This window comes from Anopheles ziemanni, chromosome 2, assembly GCF_943734765.1.
Source record: "Anopheles ziemanni chromosome 2, idAnoZiCoDA_A2_x.2, whole genome shotgun sequence".
Taxonomy (NCBI): Eukaryota; Metazoa; Arthropoda; class Insecta; order Diptera; family Culicidae; genus Anopheles; species Anopheles ziemanni.
The window spans coordinates 966,586-988,722 of NC_080705.1; the positions used below are offsets into that span (position 1 = coordinate 966,586).

At 48.6% G+C, this 22,137-nt stretch overlaps 1 protein-coding gene across 1 annotated transcript; it reads left to right on the forward strand.

Annotated features, from left to right (window-relative positions):
• The first annotated feature begins 2,012 nt into the window (after positions 1-2,012).
• On the forward strand, positions 2,013-19,205 carry LOC131287466 (homeotic protein spalt-major-like). The gene is made up of 5 exons (XM_058316519.1): positions 2,013-2,076; positions 11,346-12,735; positions 12,973-15,599; positions 15,973-16,112; positions 18,645-19,205. The coding sequence occupies exons 1-5, from the start codon at positions 2,013-2,015 to the stop codon at positions 19,203-19,205; spliced, it is 4,782 nt and encodes a 1,593-aa protein (XP_058172502.1).
• The last annotated feature ends 2,932 nt before the right edge of the window (positions 19,206-22,137 follow it).

Sequence of the window (22,137 nt, forward strand, 5' to 3'; positions counted from 1 at the left end):
ACATAAAATTGTATGTAACTCCCTCCTTGTGTGGGTGTCCGAGAATAAGGAACGGCAAATCGATCGTTGGGAGTAATGATACATTCGTTCATTGCGGGATGCATTTTCATATCAAACATGGACCAACGTTAAGAAAGAATGAGACAGGGAGAGAGAGCGAGAGACATAGTTAAGAAAAGAAAAAGGAATCGAAGCAGCAAGGAACGTAAGGTGGTAAAAGGAGAAGGAGATCCGGAAAAAAGATGAAGCACCGCAAATCTACAACAAAAAAACCCCTCGGCTCAGCCCCACCCTTGTGTGCTGCAATCATAAGCATCAAAGCTACCCCCATCGTCCACCCAACCGCCGCCAACCCCACGTACGGTTTTACATACATACACACACACACACGCAAACACCGCAAGCAGGCAACCAACCAAAAGCGTCCGAACGCACACTTCAGCACCTTTTTCTGCCCGCTTTATTAATAATATTATCAAAATGACTCCACCTTTCTGTCATAATAATAAATTGTTTATGACGGAGGGGTGCGATGGGGCGAAGGGCGTTCGCCGGTGGGACGAGCAGGACGGCAACGTGTGCCGTTTCGAAAAAACAACCCCTCTTCGGCTTCATCGATCCGAGATCGGCGCTCGTCTGTGTTGGTGGGGTAGGTAAATGGGCAAGTAACACGCTTCGGTAAACACAAATTTATGTTTATGCTTTATGAAAGATAGCCGTCGCGCGCGCAAGAGGAGGAAGACCGACACCCTTCGACTTACGACGAACGGTCGACGAAAACAAATACTTCGCCGAGCGGATATTCGATAAATATTATGATTCGTGTACGTCGCGCTGTTGTACATAAGCCGCACACACGCGCGCACTGCTAGCATACCCGCCCGCCGTGACATCATGCTGCGTGTTCCATCATGCTTGTCAGAGGGGCGAGTACATAACGGCACACGCACACACACTAAGGCGCGTACGACGTCGGGGAAATCTCGACGAAACACCGTATGGTGGGGGAAAACGCTGTACAGACACGGACCCGTCGGTCGTCCGCTGGTGTGCGTGAAAAACCGCAGGCTTTTCGAAAAGCAATTGGTTGGCCGCTCGGTGGTGTGCAGAAGTTTGTTTAGTAATGTTTTGTAGTTTACGGAAACGCGATCTCTCGTCCGCCGGAGCATCGACACACGCGAGAGACTTTGGTGCGTCCGTTGTTCACTTGTGCCGTGTAAGCGGGGTGCGTTTTTCTTCGCGCGTTCCGGAAAAACCTCGACAACGCGGCCTGCCAGCTCTCGACCGGAGGATTGCCGAGATTTGTTTTTGATTTCGGCGCTCGGTGTGGATTTTAGCGTAGTTTTTCCGCGACCGCTGTTGGGTGTGTGTGTGTTTGTGTATGCGGGTGGGATTGACATTTGAGCGTCCGTTCGGTTTCGTCGTCGTCGTCGATTTATCGCCCTGTGCTCCTCTTGGCTGTGAGTCTTAAAGATGCTCCAGGAAACGGCCTTCCACAACAAGTGCAACGTTCTTGGGGCGAGGAAATAAACACACATTTTTCCACGACATCCCGAGCAGAAACACTGTGAACGATAACGATTTGTGCGTGAACGATAGCCTTCAAGCAAGTGACATACAAGTGACACCATTCATTGCAGTTGTTTTCTTGGAAAAAGAAAAACGAGGAAAAGAGCAACTTCCCTCTCGGTTATGTTAAAACAAATGCTATCAGTGCAATGAGAATTATGGGAGGAAGATAACCAAAAGTATAGTGAAACGATTGGTGGCAAGCTGTCATTGTAGTTTGATGCGGATTTTCCGTGGATGGTGTGGATTGAGCATGAGAAGCTAGTGAAGGTGGGTGTAGTGAAACAGGCGAATTTTCCCCCTTCTCAATCCCGTATGGTGCCCACCGCAGATCCCGGGTGGATGTGTGTAGTGCAAGAATCGTGCGTTCAAGAACGTCGTTCCCGACACGGAACACCGGCAAAGGCAGCAGCAACAGAAGAAGCTGGACCAGCACACAAGCAATGATTCAGGTCGACTCTGTTGGATATTCGTCAAACGTGAAAGATGAGCCCAGCGCAGTTGAAGGTGAATTTCGTTTCCAACTTGTCCGAACGCAAGTCCACGAATTCGGGGTCCATCCGTTGAAGCTGGTAGTGGATGTTTTGGAATGCCGACGGCAAATGCCAATCGCCATGTTTTTGACCGATTGCAAAACTCGTTCGCTCTACAGAATAGCATGAGTTTCTCCACTTCCTTTCGTTGGCTTTGTTTTGGGTCGAGTTGGGTGGCGGTGTGGAAATGCCAGAAGAGCCGAGCCAGCGTATGCAAACATTAACAATCAATTATATTTATAACATAACATTTTCCCATGGCACTCACAAAACAGAACACTACCGATAGGATAAACAACACCGCACTTCGTGGAAACGCGCGTGAGGGATAGGTGGAAAATAAATAAATTTTTCTCGCCCGTCCGTGATCCGGGCTTTCGGCTTTCTCCTTTCCCCCGGTCATCGGTTACCTTGTTTTTTTTTTTTTTTGGTGCGCTGGTCAAACGTCCCGTGCGTCTGGCGAGGGATGCAAAATGTTGGGAAAAGTGTGCGGAAAGAGTTATTCGGAATCGATCGACTGTATGTGTGTGGGGTTTTTTTTAAACCGATGTATGGTTTCTACCTAATCGATTTATTTTATTTTTAATCGACCCCCGCCCGGATGATAGGGTAGGGTTTCGTACCGTTTTTCGCCTCATATCATAGCAAATGGCGAACAAATCTCAACCATGTTTACGACTTATTATAAAACCTCCTATGTAGGTTATAATGCGATGAATAACCAGATTTTATGTAATTTGACATGCTGCCTGCTTGCAGTGCTTGTAGTTCGTGACAACTATGAACGGTTTCTCTGCCATTCGAGGTTTACTGGATCTCACCTGGAGATAATTTGTGCAGAAGATGAAAGATAGATTGAGATAAAAACTAATTGCAGCTTTTTATTGTATAAAGTGGTCAACAAATCTGCTACACTGTGTGAGCATGCGATACAATTTGTACACCTTTATGCATCGTAGTAATAACGTATAAATACACTACTTACAAGATGATAATACGTTTGGAAGCGAAGAAATAATGCTACAAGCCTTGCAATGTTTCAAAGTATGCGATCGAATTTCAAAGAAAAACAACAATGATTCACGACAACTTTTCAGTTTGATAAAGTTTTAATAGTTTATTGATACTATGAACATAATGTTGATTATCGAATTGTTTAGCAAAATTCTTCTTATGTTACCTATCTACCTTTTCGTGAAGATTTAATTAAAGCATCGCCCTTAATCTTCCGATTTTGAAGCAAACACCTTATATGGTTAGAGCTTGGGATTAACGTTAACGCCGTTTGATTTATAGCTGCATTAGTGTTTTATTTCTTAGTTTGAAAAAGGCGTGCTTTATGTTCAGAAAACGAACCTATTTTTATCGGTTAAAGGCTCCTGTATACCCTGACAAGTATCGGAAAAATCGAACCGATTCGAACCCCCACGAGTGAGCTATTGATTGATAGACGTCTTGTCTTGTCTTGTCTTGTCTTGTGGTCTACGTTGTGTCTGTCACTCCGTCGAGACAAAAGCTCGTGCAAACCAAACTGCTCCTGGAACACAAAAACGCATCGTCTTGCGATTGGCGACCTCGCGAAGTCAATCTCGCACGTTTTGGCGCCGCGATGACGGATAGTTTTCCATCGTCTCGACCGATTGATAATGGGCGGAGTTACGGCTGCGTTATGACTGCTTGCCGTCGTCGTCGTAATCGGTCGTAACATCGGCGTCGATTCGACGAACGAGGGGTGCATTGCATTATTGTGGCTGCTTGGATGGCTCAGGGGGTTGCTGTCGAACCGTGAGTTCGTGTGTGCCGTGGGTTGACGACGAAGCCATCCAATCCGATCGATGGATTAATGGAAGCACCGTTGGCGATTCGTTCTATTTCTAGCTGTGTCGTTCAATGGAGGGATTTTTAACAACCAAAATGTGAGTGAGAAGCAGAAACAGTATTTTTAACCAGTCATTACTTGTGCAATAAACGGCGAGATGCATTTTGAACATTTGCCAATCGTTGTCAATTTACATTGTCAATATACAATGTATCGATCGTTCAGGGTAGTGTAAACACTGTGTGCTTAAAGTGATAATTGTATATTTAGCACAGGTTTTGCACGTCAATAGTCATTTCTTTATGTCGTTGCAAGGTTATTGGTAGGGCAAACAACCATTTTTACCGAGATTTTCGATAATTAAATCGATAGGATAAACGCTTACAAATTAAATCGTCAAAGCAAGCTGCAAGTATCCGTTGGGTTTGGGTAAAGCTACCAAATCTGCACGACTTAAAAATGGCCAAGCTCATTAGAAACAGGCATTCCATGTGGCTAACGAATGTCAAAAGGGAAAGGGTCATGGCGGTTTAAAATCATCATCTACAGGGAGCTTGAGGAATGTAATTTCCTCTGAGTTAAATTTAAACAAACGGACCTTTCCCGTTCCACAATAATCACGCCCAAAGGATACGCTCTTTTAGGGTTTGAACTGGGATGAGGATTGCAACCGTCGCCGAGAGTCCCAAAATGACCGTCATTAAGCGAGATAACGCACACGGAGCTCCCTCCAAAGGTTTCCCTTCAACGCGTCAAGAACCGGCACCGAAGCACTTCTGGGTGTGATTAAAAATTAAGATACCTCGTTCTTGGAAAAACGAACAAATAAATGTAGGCCTTCCGGAAAAGAAATGGCCAACGGAAGCGGTCATATCGCGACGGTTTGTTTTAGAAAGAGGACGGACGGGGAAAAGGACCATCCTTGCTAATGGCTTCCTGATCTTTCGACTGCCTCGAGACATTTATCACAACGGAGAACAACGCGCCTGTTGGAAGCGAAATAGGTTCGAATAATATTGTCATTTTGCTCGTAGATAAGATTTTCCATGTTATTGTTATTCAGTTATGCTCGACGCCGGCCGTTGCGGTACATTTGCCTGGTCCCGCGTTCTGCTTAAGGTTAGGGGAATCGTTCCGCCTTATGAATGTTTTGACTACGGCGTCCGAAGATTATATTTATCGTCGGCAAGTCGTCAGCGGAGCACTATTCAACCGAATGGTTCGCTGTTTGTTGTTGATGATGATGATGATGATGTTGTTCGGCATGCGCTAACCATCGTAGCGGAGAGTCGGATATTTACCATCAATAAATTTCGCGCGAGTCGATGAGCCGAGGACTGTTCCGTCTATTTGCACCTCCCCGGGTCTCCGGGGGTAGCCGACGCCAAAGCCGAAAACCTGATTGAACGATTGGTTTACTTTCAGCTGGTTATAAAACAGGTTTCCTGTTTAGCGTGATGACGTGTAGAATGTTGCATTGCGCAGGGTTTTCCTACGAAGTCGTCCGTGTCGGTGCGCTGTCCGGTGGAGTTTTTCCTCCGCCACGGGGAGAAATTATCAACCCGCGAGCGAGGACGTTTTAGGAGGACGCACGTACACATTTCCGGTGGACAGGCCGTCAAGCGGGCTGTCTCGATAATTTTTCGGTCGGTCGGGTGGATGGAAAGCGGGGGGAGAAAAGCTGCCAAAATGTCAAGCTCTTCTAAATCCAACGGGCTAATCATGTGTGCGAGTCCATAAAGATGGTCATGCGCGCGCAACATGCGGACAAGATTAACCGGGTTTTGCTTGTTGTGCCGGATCGGATATGGAGCTTCGGGGGGGCACTGTTCGATCGAAGCACTGTTAATTGTACTCGATGAGTTCGTTTTTCTCCCGTTCTACCGTTTTTCCCTGTCCGCGACGCCCGCTGCTTATGCGTCGGTGAACTCGTTTTGTTCGCACCGATAAGGAGTCCCACGGGGAAGAAGGAGCCACGTGAGGAGACACTGTCGAAAACCGGCCTCGAGTGGGTGTGTGTGTGTGTGTGTCGGAGAGTCAAGAGGTGAAAAAGATGAAGAAGCGTTTCGATTGCACATCACAAAAGGGTTATCCGGGGGCTATCGGGGGGAAAAAGGAGAGGACAAAAAGGACCAGGAACGGAGAAACAGAAAGGAACAGAAAACTGAGTCAGTTCTGCCGAATAAAACGAAACGAAACAAGGCGCGCGGTTTGAATCGCGGTGCATAAAATGGTCGCCGGGCTCGATGGGAGGCTGTCGTCGTGCGTCGTGTTGTGATGATTTGGAAAAGAAAAGCCTCGATCGGGTCCGGGACGGTGCAGTTCCTTGCCGTTTCGGTCGCTGCATCAGCCGATTATTGATTGATCAGCACGAAATTTTCGAGAAAACGAGCCTCATACAACGACCCGGGGCCGAGTCGCGACTTGTCATGTTGTCGTCATCGGGGGGTTGCCGTGATTTGGTCGGGATTGTGTTGCCATCATTCATGCACCCTCCCCCTCCCGCCATTCCTTTTCGGACCGATCGGATCGATCGATCGCGTGGTCCACCATTTTGTTTTTCGGGGTCCTCGGGCCAAGAAACAGGCTCAAATTAATAACTCGTTTTCTCGCCACAGCCATGATGGTTGCCTTCTCTCGTCCCCGAAACTTGACTGGCCATTTGAGCATTATTTCGCGTAACCACATGGCCTGCACGCGCCCGGAATGCAAAAGCAAGCCAAATGGTTCCGTATGGAAGGCGTGCGCTCTGATTTAAATGACTTTGGTGCTAAATTTACTCAGGTAACTTATTTTAAGTGGGCCAGCGAAGCTTTCGGCAATGTGAAAATTATTGTCCTCACAGTAACGGGAGAGCCCTCCCCGAAAAAAAGCCTCGGACGGAAATGTCGCTTCACGTACAATAACAATAAATAACCGAAAAACTACTGCCACAAACGGTGGTCGGGAAAAAAGAGAGGGGAACGGAAAAACACGACGGCGACCGCCCCGAGGTATCGGTTGATTTATTAATTTAATTTGCCAGACGAATTATAATTAGCTCGAGTCCGGTCGAGGCGCTGATGATTCCCGCCATCGCCATTCGGAAGGCGCCTTTTCGCTGGGTTTCGGGTCACCCAAGTGGGAGGGGGAGGGGTGTCGTTGCTCGCGCATTAGCATAAAGTGCATAATATTTTTGGACGTTTAAGTTTTTCGAACCAATTGACGTCTGTCGGCCGCTCCGTTGCTTCATTATCGCTTTGAACTCGATTGTCGTTGATGCCTTCTGTGCCTTCTTCCTTGAGTCGCGGGCGCGCTGAAGTGCAAAATAAATGCGCAAATTAATAGTTAGTGTTACCGCTCGTTTCGGGTGTCGTCAATCGCATCAATCCGCTTGTTGTTGGTCGGTTTTATTGACAGCGACCACGACAACTTTATGGCCGGTGACCACGAGTTCAACCATCCAGTTGATGCACATTTTATTAAAATTCATTCCATTCGGCTTTATTGAATGTTGGGATATTTTAAGCTCATGGTTGAGGAAGTTTTTCCATTAATCCAAATGAAAACATCTTTCGTCGGTTTAGTTTTGTGATGGGTTCCATAATCCAACTACTGTAAGAAGTGACCAGTCAGATCTTTCAAAAATATCCATTTCCTAATGGAAATGTTGCGCAGTGGAAACGTTAGTTTGCACCGAGGCTCCGGAGGGTTTGTTGGGGGCCCTTTTATGGAGGCAGATATCAATAGGAAGAGCAGAATATGCTGCCCGAAATAAAGAAAACGCAATAAAATAAAACTCACCCATAACACGTCCGAAGTGTGCGAGTGTTTGCAGAAATTGATTCCATATCGAGAGATCCTCAGGTTGATGCGAACAAACAAAAAGAAAAAGTGGGGGGAAAATAGGAGGAAGAAAATCAATTTACAACACCCTATACCACTTGTCCGATTTGTGGGGAAAAAGCCGAGTCGTCCGAGGCAGGAAAAAAGGGATTTGGATCGCCCTTTTCCTTCGTTTTCGGTGAAACACGGTCGAAGAGAGTGAGATGCAGTCTTGCGCACAGATTCTACTCGATCAAAGGTGTACATATGTTGCATGTGTGTGTGTGTGTGTGTATGCTGAGGGAGGGTGGGCCAGGGAGGAAGATGCGGTCAGTTTTGTGTGTACATGAACATATCGATTGGAGCAAACACCGACAGAACCGAACCGACCTGTCGTCTACTCAAACGAGAGACGATTGAAGTTATTGCATTCAATTTCAGAATACACTTTTCCTTTTCTCGATCATCCCCGGCTTCCTGCCAGGATCGAGCGGGCCCCCCAGCGATGCTCGGACGGTTTTTTTTTATCGTTCGAATGTCAAACAGTGTTTTTATGAAATGTGAATGAAATGGTCCCGAGTTTTATCCGCTTCTTGCCTTTCCATGGGGCAAACTTTTCGCTTCCAATAGGGGAAAAGGTTTCAACCGAATGCGATGGGAGGCCAAAGGAAAACTCCTGCCATCGGTGACTGGCTGGCTTATGGTGGAGGCTGTTTTATCGCTGAACCGGTCAACCGGGGAAGAGATAGAAGAAAATAAATTAACACTTTCCTTCCCCGCGACTTCTGCAGACTCGTCCGAAGAAGGCACCGTCGACTGATTTGAACCTTTGATGCGATCAAACCCTTCGACACGGGGCCTTGGTGGGACTGTTTTTCCCCGTTGGCACAAGGGTGCCTTTGGTGATGGCCACGAGCTCGGAAAGCCACGACGACTAGTGTCCGCAACCTTTGATCGTTTCGGCGTTCGGTCTGCGGTTGCAATTGTTCGTTCAAATTTAAGGTACTTAATTAACATTATTCCTGTACCGTTAATTTAGTGCCAGTTAATAACCAGCACGGTGACGTTCCGCTTCGGCCATATCAGCGCAACGGTTTGTTGTGCTCCCGCAATTGACATATTTTTGATTGAAGAATTGTTCCGCCTTTGATCTGCTCGCGGGAGCACGCGCTTTCGTGAAGTCGTCCACGTTCACTTTGGAAGAAATTATGGTCAGTGGGGAGGGAGAAAGGGAACCCAGCTGTATGAAGCATTCGATAAAAATGCATAAGTCCTTAACAAACCGCCCCGTGTCCTCGTGATTTCTCGCGTTCGGCGGCGCAATCCGCCAATAAATAACGGCGGAACGGTGGAAAAGCCGGCCGAATGCGTGCCTCGAGTGCGGTTTGACCATCGGCCGAGAAAGAAAATCCTGCAAGAGAGGGAGGCAGAGAAGGGTGAACTGCTGAGTCCGAAGATGCCGTACTCGGCACTCGCCCTCGAAAGGAAGATGAAGAATGGAACGACGCAGAACGCGAGGGGGGGAATGGGCAAGGGGCGCGAGTCGACATCGAGAACATAAATCCAAACTGAGTTAAATTTATAATAAATATTATATATAAATTTAATGCTCGACAGACAACCAATCGGGCATAACATGTCCTCCACTGCGATCGAAGCGAGAGCTTTTAGTTCCCCTCACTCTCAGCCCTTCTCCCCTAGAAACCCCCTTTTTTGAAGGGGTGTTTTTTTTCTCTTTTATTTATTCATTTTGGTTCCGTTTTCAGTCCTGCCTGCCATTGCCCGCTTGTTCGATATATTCCCGATAATTCCAATTCCGTTCCGTTTGCTCCGGGGAGCTCGGCCGGAGGGACATGCCGTTTGCTTGAGTGTGCGTGTGTGTGGCAGCTTCTCGGTGCGATGATCTCGATTCGCGGACGAAGCGAAGGATCGGCGGATTGTTGTGGCTCGCGATCGTTCCGCAAGCTGGACGATATTTGCAGTGTTTAATTCTCGCCTGCCTTTTATGCGTAATAAACGAAACCTAAATGGCGCGAACAATCGTGTGCCATCTCAAGCACCGGGGCTCAGCTCAACCGCCCCATGCCCTCCCCCCATCAGTCCGCCCCATTCGCCATTCCCTTTTTCGAGTCCCTTCGACTGATTCCGTTCGATCAGCCGTCCGACGTTCCGATCGTGCGTGCATGAATTCGCCACATGCGTGTCTCCCATTTCCTTCCAATGTGTGTGTGTGTGCGCTCCAATCGCTGGGGAATCGAGCTGGGCGAGTGTTTTATGTGGCAATGGCGGTTTTTAACTTGTGCTTATTCATGTAAGCGGTTCAATGCTTTTTTTTCGTGCAACTTTAATTTTTCAACTTACGTGAGGGCCTCGTTTTGAAGCGTTTGCCTGCTTTGATTCTCTCCGTTTACTTCGATGCCATTTTTTTTTTGTTTTGGTTTCATCTCCCGATGTTTGTTTTATGCATCGTTATTAAAATATGTAGTCCATCGAATGGTCAACCCTTTTGCCCTCCTTTTCCCCCGGTGTCCCGTTTCTATCTTTTCTCCGTGCCGTTTTATCTCTACCGTTTTGGGACATCGTATTTTATCCATTCCCTTTAATGCACGTGATGTGACTTTACGGCAATCCGTGTTCGAATCCAAAGCAAATCTTCCCGTCCCGTGTTAATTGGAGCCTTTGATGTGGTACGTGTCAACATTTTAGTGTTTCGTACGGGGGCTTCTCTGGTCCTCGTCCATCATCGTGCGCCCGTTTCCATCGTTTTATTTCCAAATCAAAATTATGGGTACTATAGTCGCTTTAATGACACAATAATTTGCTGTGGGTCATGCAAAAATAGCGAGATGATTATACTCCTTGTTTGTGTGGCCGCGGTTTGCACTTGGCTACCTTTTTGTGACCGGCCCACGGTTTCTGTCTTCCTCTCTCTCCCTCTCTTTCGGGTGTAGCATCAATTCAGGTTCATCGGGAGCACAACAGGATAACGTGCTATCGCGAAAAGCATTGGTGTAATGCACACCATATCGAGCGCATAAACATGCCAAACGTGTAATGCGAACGGGGCAATTTTTATCACCAACGTCGTCGTTGCGTCGTCATCCTTGCATCCAGCCAAATCCCTTCCCCTCCCCCGCTGCACGCTGGCTGGTCGCCTGGTTTACCTGGTGGTGGAATGCAAAATACAATCAACCATTAAAACCCGTTTCTGCTCACTACTTGTGTGTGTGTGTGTGTACGCTTCGGACAGAAACTGCCGAAATGAAAGAGAGGAAACAAGATACGTTTTACCGAGCCTGAATGACTGGGAAAACGATCGGACCTCCCGTTCCGACCTCAAACCCGTTAGCATAATTTGCCAGCAGGTGGAGGGAGGGGGAGGAACGGGTGGGAGGGGACGTCATTACAACGCCCAAGGTTCGCTTGATCGACTCCCCAAAAAGTGCTTTATTTAAATGTTGATTTGGTATGGTGGCCTTAAGACTTAAAGGCCTCTGCTTGGGCCGGGGCATAACATTTTTCCTCCCTTCGGTGAAACATACACTGATTTTAATCCGTCCGTTTTTTTCTTCTTCTCTCTCTCTCTCCCCCGCCACGAAACTGTTTTACACGCGGTGCAGATATGAAGGAGAATGGTTGCATCGATAACGAGGGCACAATCGCGAAACCGTCGGCGCAATTGTTAGCGAAGATGTCGGAGGAATACGCCGAAAAGGCGGCGTCGGCGGCGGCGGCGGCAACTCGACTGAACGACCATCATCTTCATCATGCGCATTATCAGTCGGCGGCCACGACAGGTCGCCATCAGGAGCAGGGCTCAGATCGGGCGGACGATCAGATCGCGCATAACGAGGATAATTTAAGTGAGGATGAAAACAATGACGACGAGGAGATGGCCGACGGGACGGCGGCGCCGGGGTCGGCGGCCGCAAACGATCGGGAAAGTGGCCACGAGAGCGGCGGCGAAAGCCGGGACGACCGGAAGGGGCCGGGAAGTGAGTGTGCGACGGGCCGCAGCAGTCCACGATCTCCGGTTTCACTCGTGGGCCGAGGTGGGGAAGGGCTGGGGGCGATGCTATGTGGAGCTGGGCCGGGAGATGACCCTTCCACTACGGCAGCGGCCGCAGCCGCCGCAGCCGCCCTCGGAGGTCCCGCAGCAGCCGCCATTGCAGCAGCAGCGGCCGCCGCAGCAGCAGCGAAGGGCACGATACCGGGGGCGGTAGGTGGTGGGGTGGGCCTATCGGCGGCCGACTTCAATCCGGCGGCGGCGGCGTTCGGCTTCCCGGCGGCTCCCGCACCCGCCCCAGGAATGTCGATTCAGGCGTTCCAGAACGCCATCGCTCAGTTCACGGCGAACGCGCTGGCCAACAACATGGACAACGACACGGTGGTGAAGAACCTGGCCATCCTCCAGTCGGCGCTGTTTACGCTGCAGCAGCAACAGTTCCTCCAGTTCCAGCTCATCCAGCACCTGCAGTCGCAGTTGGTCAAGAAGCACACGGAGAAGGAGGACGTCGCCGCGTCCCTGCTGGGTGGAGCGTTGGGGGGACTAGCGGAAGGCGTCGGAGCGGGCGTTGACAGTGCAACGATCGGTTTCCTCAACAACAACAATAACAATCACAACCAACACAATCACAACAAGAGCAGTCCGCAGCAGCATCACCTGCAGCAACACCCGAACCACGCCAGCAGTCGTCTGCAGCAACACCATCAACACCTGCAGCAGCAGCAGCAGCAACAGCACCAGCAACAGCAGCAACATCATCAGCAGAACCTGAAGAACGAACCACAGGATCTGCGGAAGTCCCAGCCGGCGGCTCATCACGCCATGGACGCGGAAGACGAGGAGGAAGTGGAGGAGGAGGGCATCGAGGATGCGTTCAGCAAGAGCTACCAGATGGCGAACATGATGGCGGCGGCCGCCGCAGCCGCCAAATCGCACGTCCCGAACCACGTCAACGAGCTGTTGTTGCGGCCTTCGATTCATCCCGTTCCGGAAGAGGAGCTAAGGTAAGTCTTATGTCTCAACCATTCGTGAAACTGTTGATTTTTGCCAACCTCGTTTCGTAACCTTGTTCAGGTGTTGAAGACCAGTATTTTCGTTCTTGACCCGAATCCAGATATGATTTTAAAGTCTTTCCTTGCCGGACTAAAGTGTCAAATGTGTCAACATTTGACATACACTTGTTCCACGACGAACTGGGATCGGAATTGACATTCGTTTTGCATCGTTTTGTCCCTGTTTAGGAAACCAAAAGCAACGGAGGCGAACAGCATCTTCGGGTCCTCTTCATCGTCAGCGGGGGACAAACGGACCCCGAACGAATCGGCGTCACTGTCCAGCGCAGTGTCCGTTTCGTTGCCATCCTCCGCGGCTCAAACCACCTCCAGCACGAACGCGTCCAGCAGCGCTAACGCCAGCAGTGGACGATCGGAAAAGGACGAAATCTTGACCTACCACCAGGAGCACGGTGGCTCCATGGGTAGCTTCTCTTCGTTGGCGGCCAACATTATCACCGACCACGCCCCTTCGATGCTGGGAGAGCCGAATTCGCTGGCCATGTTGGAGAAGAAGGCACAGGAAGTGCTGAACTCCGCGTCGCAGGGGATTCTCTCCAATAACTTGCTGGATGAGTTGGCCTTCGCTAACGATAAGTCGTCCCCGAATGGGCGCAACGACGCGGCACTGTTCAAACACCGGTGCCGGTACTGTGGCAAGATCTTTGGGTCCGATTCCTCGCTGCAGATTCACATCCGGTCACATACGGGCGAAAGGCCGTACAAGTGTAACGTGTGCGGGAGTCGGTTCACGACCAAGGGCAACCTGAAGGTTCACTTCCAGCGGCACTCGGACAAGTACCCGCACATCCCGATGAACCCGAATCCGGTGCCGGAGCATCTGGACAAGTACTTCCCGCCCCTGATCCCTCAGGAGGCACTCAAGGAGCAGCAGCAACAGCAGCAGCAACAGCAGCAGCAGCAGCAGTCTGGCCAGCCACCCTCGCAGTCGTCGCCCATGCCAACGGGAGGATCGGCCGGGCCGGGTCCTGGCGGTCCGGGCGCATTCCCCGGAGCGCTGGATGGACGCGCTCCGGCTGGTTTCCCTCCGCGAGGATTCTTCCCGGACTTTTACATCCCGCGACCACCGCATGCCCAACTTCAGGAACTGTTTGGCGCTTCGGCAAACGATGCGGCCGCACGCAATCCGGTCGATCTGTCGCAGATGAAGAAACCGGAACCGGTGCCACCAACGCGTGATGCCACGCCCGAGATGCGCCATTCGCCCGAGCTCTCGAACGATGCGATCCCCTCCGCCAAGATCAAGCAGGAACCGATGGAAGAATCGCTCGATCTGTCGGACAAGTCCTCGAAGGTGGCTTCGGCAGTCCCGGCGCGATCAACCAGTACACCTATCCAGCATCACCATCACCATCACCGAGATCACGAGGAGTCAAAGGATTCGTCCAAAGATGAGCCGCACCTGATGGATCAGTCGGATCAGCTCAAGGAGGACAGTGGAGCCGTCGGCGCTGGAGGCTTGAACAACTCGACCAGTGAGAAGGAGTTCCCGTTGAAGCTGAAGAACAACTCGATTGAGAACTTGGCCACGGTACCTTCGGTGTCGCCTCCTTCCAGCTCATCCTCGGGCTCGCTCTACCAGGACACGGTACTGGACCCGTCGTTCTACGCCGCGCATCTCCCGCGTCCCGATAGCAACGACAGTTCGTGGGAGAACTTCATCGAGATCTCGTCGGAAACGTCGAAGCTGCAGGAGCTGGTGGACAACATCGAGAACAAGACGTCCGAGCCGAACCAGTGCCTGGTGTGCAAGAAGGTCCTCTCGTGCCGAAGCGCCCTACAGATGCACTACCGAGTGCACACGGGTGAGCGTCCGTTCCGGTGCAAAATCTGTGGCCGCTCGTTCACCACCAAGGGGAACCTGAAGACGCACATGAGCGTACACCGTATCAAGCCACCGATGCGCACCCTGCACCAGTGTCCCGTCTGCCACCAGAAGTTCTCCAACATCTTCGTCCTGCAGCAGCACATACGGCTGCACACGGGAGAGATGACGGACCTGACGCCGGACCAAATTAAGGCCGCCGAGATCAAAGACTACGACGGTGGAGTGCCTCCTCCGCCGCATCCCGACGCGCTGCGGTTGAATCCCTTCGGCATGCGGTTAGCCAGTGAGTTCCACCAGCAGCAGCAACATCTCGTCCAGCAGCAGCAACAACAGATGCATCAACAGCAACAACAACAGCAGCAGCAGCAGCAGCAGCAGCAACAACAACAACAGCAGAACAAGCGCTCCCTCGAGCACTCGGATGAAGAGAACGACCACGAGAATGGCGGAGGGCAGCAACATCAGGTGTCGATGGATCGTGGCACGACTCCTATCGGGAAGATGCCCAAGGTTCCTATCCACGAGAAGCTGAAGGTCAAGACGGGCCTCACTTCGCCCGCCATCGACTCTCAGGTGGAGGACCTCCGCACGATGAACCTCCAGCGTCTCTCGATGCGGTCGCTTCCACCGGCCGAGGATGGGTTCTCCCGTGACTCCTCCTCGGCAAGCCCCACAACCGCCACCTCCGACGCCAAGCGCCTCCGCTCGTCCAGCCCCTCGAATGCGTCCTCCTCGACGATCCACTCGCGTCGCTCCCCCATTTCAACACCCCCGACCGTCGGAGGCGCCGAGCAGGCGAGCGCGGCCGGACGAGCCGCTGCGGCCGCCGCAGCCGCCGTTGCCTTCCCGTACGGACCCCCCTTCCTCGGCATGCCCCAGTTCCCGCCCTTCATCAACCGACCGCCCTTCCTCGGCAACGTTCCGATCGTCCCGCCCGGCTCCAGCATGCCACCGTTCGGACTTTTCGGTAAGTAACTCTAGCGCCCTCTAGCCAACTGCCCTACTCCCGCATCTCCTGACACCCACCACCCCCCGTCCCCGTCCCGCTGTCTCTTTCTTCTTGCGTTGCCATTTTGCCAACCTTGCCCGCGCGCTCGCTTTACATTCCATTGCCGCATCGCCGAAACCGCGAACACGATCACGCATTACCCGATCCAATGCGATCGCACCCCAGGCTAGGACTGGACTCTCTCTCTCTCTCTATCTCTTTTTCAATCTCTGTAATCCTGCCAACCATCCCTCCCCGTACTCCTTTCCCGCCTCCCCCCCCGAAAAAACCGTTAACCATATCGTTTCAGAACATTCAGATTTCTTATTACAGAAAATTTGATTAATTGTAGGCGTTCGTGGAAACACAACAACTTGTAATATTTGCTTTAAAACTTTCGCCTGTAATTCCGCACTCGAAATTCATTACCGAAGCCATACGAAGGAGCGCCCATTCAAATGTTCAATCTGCGATCGAGGATTCTCTACAAAGGTAAAGGAACAAAACCAAAACCACAACCACAAAAAAAAACCAACCAAACTCCCCCGCCCCCCGACCCCCTTTCACAACCCCGTACTTCCTCGAACCCCTTAGAAAACTTGTCAGGTGGAAGCAGTTTTCCGTCACGATCTGGCTCTTTGACTCACTTTCTCTATCTCTTACCCTATATCTTCTCTCCATGTTTTCGCTCTGTCTGTCTCTGTGTGTTGATTTTCACTATTGTTTCCATTTGTTAAAGGATTATCTGTTCAGTAAGCTGTTCTTCAGTGTAATAATTTACAATAATTCCTACAATTGGTAGTAGTAATGTGGTTATGTTGTGCACAGTATCTCGTACACTTACGTGGTAATGTTCTACTCAATGTTTTTTCTTGCTTTTTCCACCCCCCCTATTTTCTCCATGTTGACCCCCTGTTTTATTTTCCACCTAGAGTATATTTTGTATGGACTCCCCTGTTTGATTGAGTGTATTTTTTGTATGGCTACGTTCTCGGAATTATACAAATTTTAATGTACGACACGAAACAGAATAATGAAAATGAAACACACACCTTCATCCGGTGGCTGATTCGGTGAATTGATCAAAAATTGGCATCTACAGGCTCAGGAAAACTCGAGAGCAGGAAAATGTGTACCTTCATTTCCTCTGCCATCGAAGGAAACTCGTTGTAACTCACGCACACACCACACGTAACGCACATGCAGACAAAAACCGGATCAGCTTTCCATTCTTTGATCTTTCCCTTTGACAAGCTGGACAAATGTCAACATGTTGACAATTATGAAAGCTTCAAACAATGATGGGGGGTTTTGTTTGTGAACCATTAAGGGGATTAGTTCAACAATGAAGAGAATAGAAAATGAAGGATCATAATCGGCGAGGGCTGCAATGCGTATGATCGTCTAATAACGGTGTCATACACAAAGACGTTGCGGTTCAACGAAAATACGGCAAAACCCTTAACATCGAGGGAGGAAGCGATCGGTATTAAATAAACAATCATTCGAGAAGAACTACCTGGAAAAGAATGCCGCAACCGGGAATGAAGAATTCGTGTCACTGGCAAGATGGGACAAATTTGAGACAAACCATTCCTCACTTTCTTTGCGCAATTATACACTTCAGTGGAAAGGTTTGTCGCATGGATGAGAGGATGACAGAGAAGAATTGGAGACAAAAATAGGCGATTAAATGTCGTTTGGAATTGAATCTTTGTGAAGATGACATAAAGAAAAAGAAACGGAGCCGACAAATGTGAGAACAGAAATAGTGCCGAAGGTACTTCGGTGTGGGATTTATTTGCTCTCGAGGAAGAAATGTTTCTCTGCTCGAGCACGGAATGCGACGAAAAGGGACAACCAAAAAAACTCAGCCACGATCGGTAATGCCCTTTCCCGATCGATGCGAGCAAATGTGAGGAATTTTTCGTCGATCTCCCAAAATACTTCCTTCAACTTTCTCCCGAGGGACGTTATTGGGAAAATTGGGAAAAAGACAACTACATTAAAGGGCACCTCAAAATGCGCTTCGGCGTTTAGTACGTGATAGGGAAATATGTTCTAGAACTTAACGTTCCTAAATAGGCAAGAATCTGGTATCCTGCGCCATGCAAACTTGTCCCTTCACTTACGCACAGCTCCGATGTGTGTTTTGTTTTGCTTCATTGGCATAGTTGTTGCCTTTAGAAAGATCACCTCTAGATCACAATTGAGTGAGGAAATTGATGGTAGATAGAATGCTTCTATAATTAAATTCAACAAACGCATCGTTGCCAATGTTGTTTTTCGTTTTCTGCGCACACTTTTTTAGCAAAACCGAATCGCCGCAAAATCGATACGCACGTTGGGGAGAGTTTTCGTTTCGCTTGCTTGTTTGTGACCGGAATTTCTCATCTTCGCTTACACTCATGATCATGCGTTTGGGTTTTTGTTTTTCAAGCTTGCTTTGCTTTTAGCTCGTTGTTGTAACGTTTCGTTTTATTTTTACGTTGTATCCAATTTTTTTTTATCTCGTGTTTGTTTTTACCCCGTTAACGGAATGGCAGTTTGCTTTCATTTTCTCATTTTATCTTTTGTTGCATTCCTTTCCAAAACAATGAGGAAATCTGTGATAAAAGTAGTTTGTCCTGTTTAAAGTTGTGCGAGTGCCTTTCAATAAAATGAAGAACTAACTTGGAAAGTTCGATTAAGGAAAATTGACAAATTTTAGACGAAACAACCAAAGTCAACTGTTACTTTACAACAAATGATCATCATTAGTTTCTTCGTTGCTATAAGAAATCTGATTTGTGTAATTATGCGATTGCTTATTTGTTGCTCTGGAATGTATGTCACGTTAATGTGTTCTCTCTTCTAACCCCCGTTTTTCTATTCCTGCTCTTTTACTCCCTACCATTTCCACACTCCCTGGACTTCCCCACCAAGCATGGCTGGTTTCAAGACAGTCTGAACTAATGGATATGTTTTCTCTTCTTCTCTTTGCTCTCGCTCTCGTTCTCTCCTTTGGCGGTTTTTCTTCTGCAGGGAAATATGAAGCAGCACATGCTCACTCACAAAATCCGTGATATGTTCGGCAGCTCGGGTGGCAATTCCGGTGATGAGTCACGAACTCAGACACCGCCCCAGGACAACCATTCGCAGTCGTCCAACGGTTCGGAGTCGCACCAGCAGCAGCAAACCCATCACCAGCAGCAGGATGGAGCTGCCCAGGACTACACCCCTTCCGGCGGTGGCCATCGGTACGGCGGCGGAAGTCGCGAACGCTCTCGTTCGGCAGGAAGCTACGACGGGGCGCCCTCTGGTGGCAAGCAGTCGGAAGCGAACGAAGCAGGCCTTGCCGCTTCCATGCCAGACGAAAACGGTTCCAGCAGCCTGCAGTCGAGTGCGTCCGACCGGGGTAGCTCACCGACGCCCCTAATGGCCGGAAGTGCAGCCGCAGTGGCCGCTGCTGCCGCCGCTGCCGCCGCCGCAGCCGCCGCCTCCTCGAACAACAACTACAGCGAGTATATGGGCAAAGAGGTGGTCGATCTGAAGAATTGGTGCCAGAAGCTGAAGGAAATGCCGGAGAACATTGCCGCAAGTTGATAATCTACTTGCGACGGCTCCCGACGGCGGACGGACGGTGGAACTTAATCGAATTTCTCAACCAACCAAAGCGAAAGGCCGAAACGGATCGATGAGAGGCTTCTCTGGTAACCGAGTGGAAGCAGATGAGCGCAAATTGGACGAAGCAAAGCTTTTAGACGATGGCGTGGAAAACCATCCAACGAGGACGCTATGCTACATATCATGTAACCCTCACTTCCCATTTATGTCGTTGCTTTAACTCCTTCTTGGTTTTCTCCCGAATGAAATTTTCCCCAACTCGATGGCGAGTCGCTACTTGTACATAGAAGAATGAAAAAAAAAAAACAAAAACTGGAGTTGCCTCAAGTGTTTTGAAGTGGCCACCGGAGGAGACTCAAAGAAATAGGAAGCAGGACTACAACTGATCAAAATGTTATTTAAATATAAAGATGTGTTAGCCAACAAATGCAAGATAAAGAAAAAACAACAAAAAACAGAACATAAACCTAAATCGCTGTATGTGAGTGTGTCGGTGTGTAAGTGTGTATGTAAATGTACAATGTCTCGTAGATTCGAAGTTAGTTCAAAATGCTGTGCCGGGCGCCGGGAAAGCTGCAAGAGAACCGAGGCAAAAGTGCAACAAGTGTTCCGGTAGATGGTGATCGTGCAACTGAATGGAAAATCAAACTAGGCTTAGCGTTGAAAAGGGGAAAGGAAAAAGGTTCTGTATGGAAGCGATGGACGCTAGCGTTTTTATGTGGCGATGTGGCGGAGCGCATATTATCAAAGACAACAAAACACTTATATGTAGTACTAAGTTTTAGGTGTGTATAGCTGCGACAGCAAAGAAGCGGCAAAACGGAACAGGGAAGCCTGGGAGAAAGCGATGAGAGGGAAAACCAATCAATCCGTGACGCGTACTGGTGTAGCGATGTTTTATCTAATCAAATCAAACGAAGGACTTTATCGTTAGGGAGCGCGTAAGAAGGACTCACCACAAGACAAGGTGCATATGGTTATTTGTGGAGCGGTTTTGATTTTTGCAGAAGGTACTGGCTTGTCACTGGCCCAGGCAGTGTTAATCATGAAATGAAACAAACACGACCCACACAAAGTATATAAGCACTCTCTAAACACGGAAAAAAACAAACAATCCCAGATATGTTTCAATAACATCAACTCGAGCATACAGGAATTTATCGACAAAATTTAGTTTCGTTTTATTTGCGTTTCGAAAGACAAAACCATTCGACCGGTTCGTAAAAGTTCTTGGTGAGGGGAAAAAAAACCCAAGACAATTGATTAAGCTACATTTCGAAACATTATGTGCGTATATTCATTGAATGAAGAAAAACGAAAGGAAGTAAGCAAGTAAAAAAAAAATATAATACATTCAACCCACTGAGGCAATCTACCGTTTCATTTGAAGTATGTTTCGTCATTTGCGGACCAGCGCCAAAACCGAGCGGACAGAAACGCAATCGAATGAATAAACCTTTTTGTGATAATTTATGTTATTAGATACTTGAACATATTCGTAGGTATTTATACTATTAATTCCTAAGACTCTGTTTTTTTATTTTAATTAATAAACCAAACCTGTGGAAGAAAGTATAAAGTAAACATGTGTCTTTTCTGAGATTTAATTTGTCGATTATGATCCGAAACGAAAATTATGGCATGAAATTACTGAATGGGGGTTCTTTAGTTTGGTAGAAAATGGTCTTCTCTTGGTTGCTAAAGAATGCGCCTTTTTCTAAAGTTAATAAAGAGGGAACTGTAAAAACTGAGCCTACCAAAGGGACTAAACCATGTGCACGTGTGATGGAGGGCATCGAATTGGGCATAGTGGCGTAAAAACATAACACGCTTAATTTAGATAAAGGTACCACCGTCATCGTACCGTCCTTTTATCTTACCCGCCATGCCGAGAAAGTTTTCCGGCACGATTGGCCACAAAATGCTCCAACAACCAGTGCGCAAGCAGTTCTCCAGGTCAGATGCAAAATTGGATTGTAAATTTTCCTATTCGCCCTACGCCCGTAGAACCCATAAACCAAACCCATCTCGCTGAAGCGCCAAGGAATAATTACTTGCCCCTCGGTCCAGCCTGGCCACGCACTCGTGCGAGAGTTTCCCGTTTGCTGGTTGGATGAAAGATGAAAGTCATGTCGAATCATCGTTTATTATGTAATTTATTCGAAACGCCGACGCCCGTTCCGAAGGCCCGGCGCTCTTTTTGCACTAAGCACCGACGCTTGGTGCCATTGGAGAGGGTTCGCCATCGCTTCGTCGCGTGAGTTTAGAGGTTTTAATGAAACATTTTAAATGATTTTTCACGGTGAAAATTGATGCACGGGGAAAATGATTTATGCCCATCCCCCTATGAAGATCGATGAGGATAAGCGAGCTGACGCGAAAAAGGTTGAAGGAAAGTTCTGATTAAATTCACTTGTACCGTAACTGTAATCAACATTATTAGTTTTTGTTTTTCATATACATTCCTTGCAATTTAGCAATTATCAAATCATTCCATTTAGCGACAGTTTTCATGATCCAAAATGGTGTTCTTTTGGGTATATGCTGAGTTCAGTACGATATATTTCTCCTAACTAAATAACGAGCAATGTCGTGTGTACGTCCCTAGAGAATAAAAAAGAAACGGTCAATCGAACAGGGAATCCCTATACCCTCACTGTCCGAATGCTCTGCAATATAACAAAATTCAATATTATATAACTCCAACGGCTTCTGTCTTTTGTTCCTCCTAGACAAGGAGACGATTAGATGTGAGTGAATGAAAGGTTTTATATGAAAAAAGACTAGGAACAATATCTGCAAAAAGGTAAAGGAGACGTGCTCGCCAGGGTACAAAGGAGCCCGTAATGAAAACCCGAAAGAAAAAAGTCATTGCGATGGTAAGTCCTTGGAAAAACAATAGTAAGCTGCG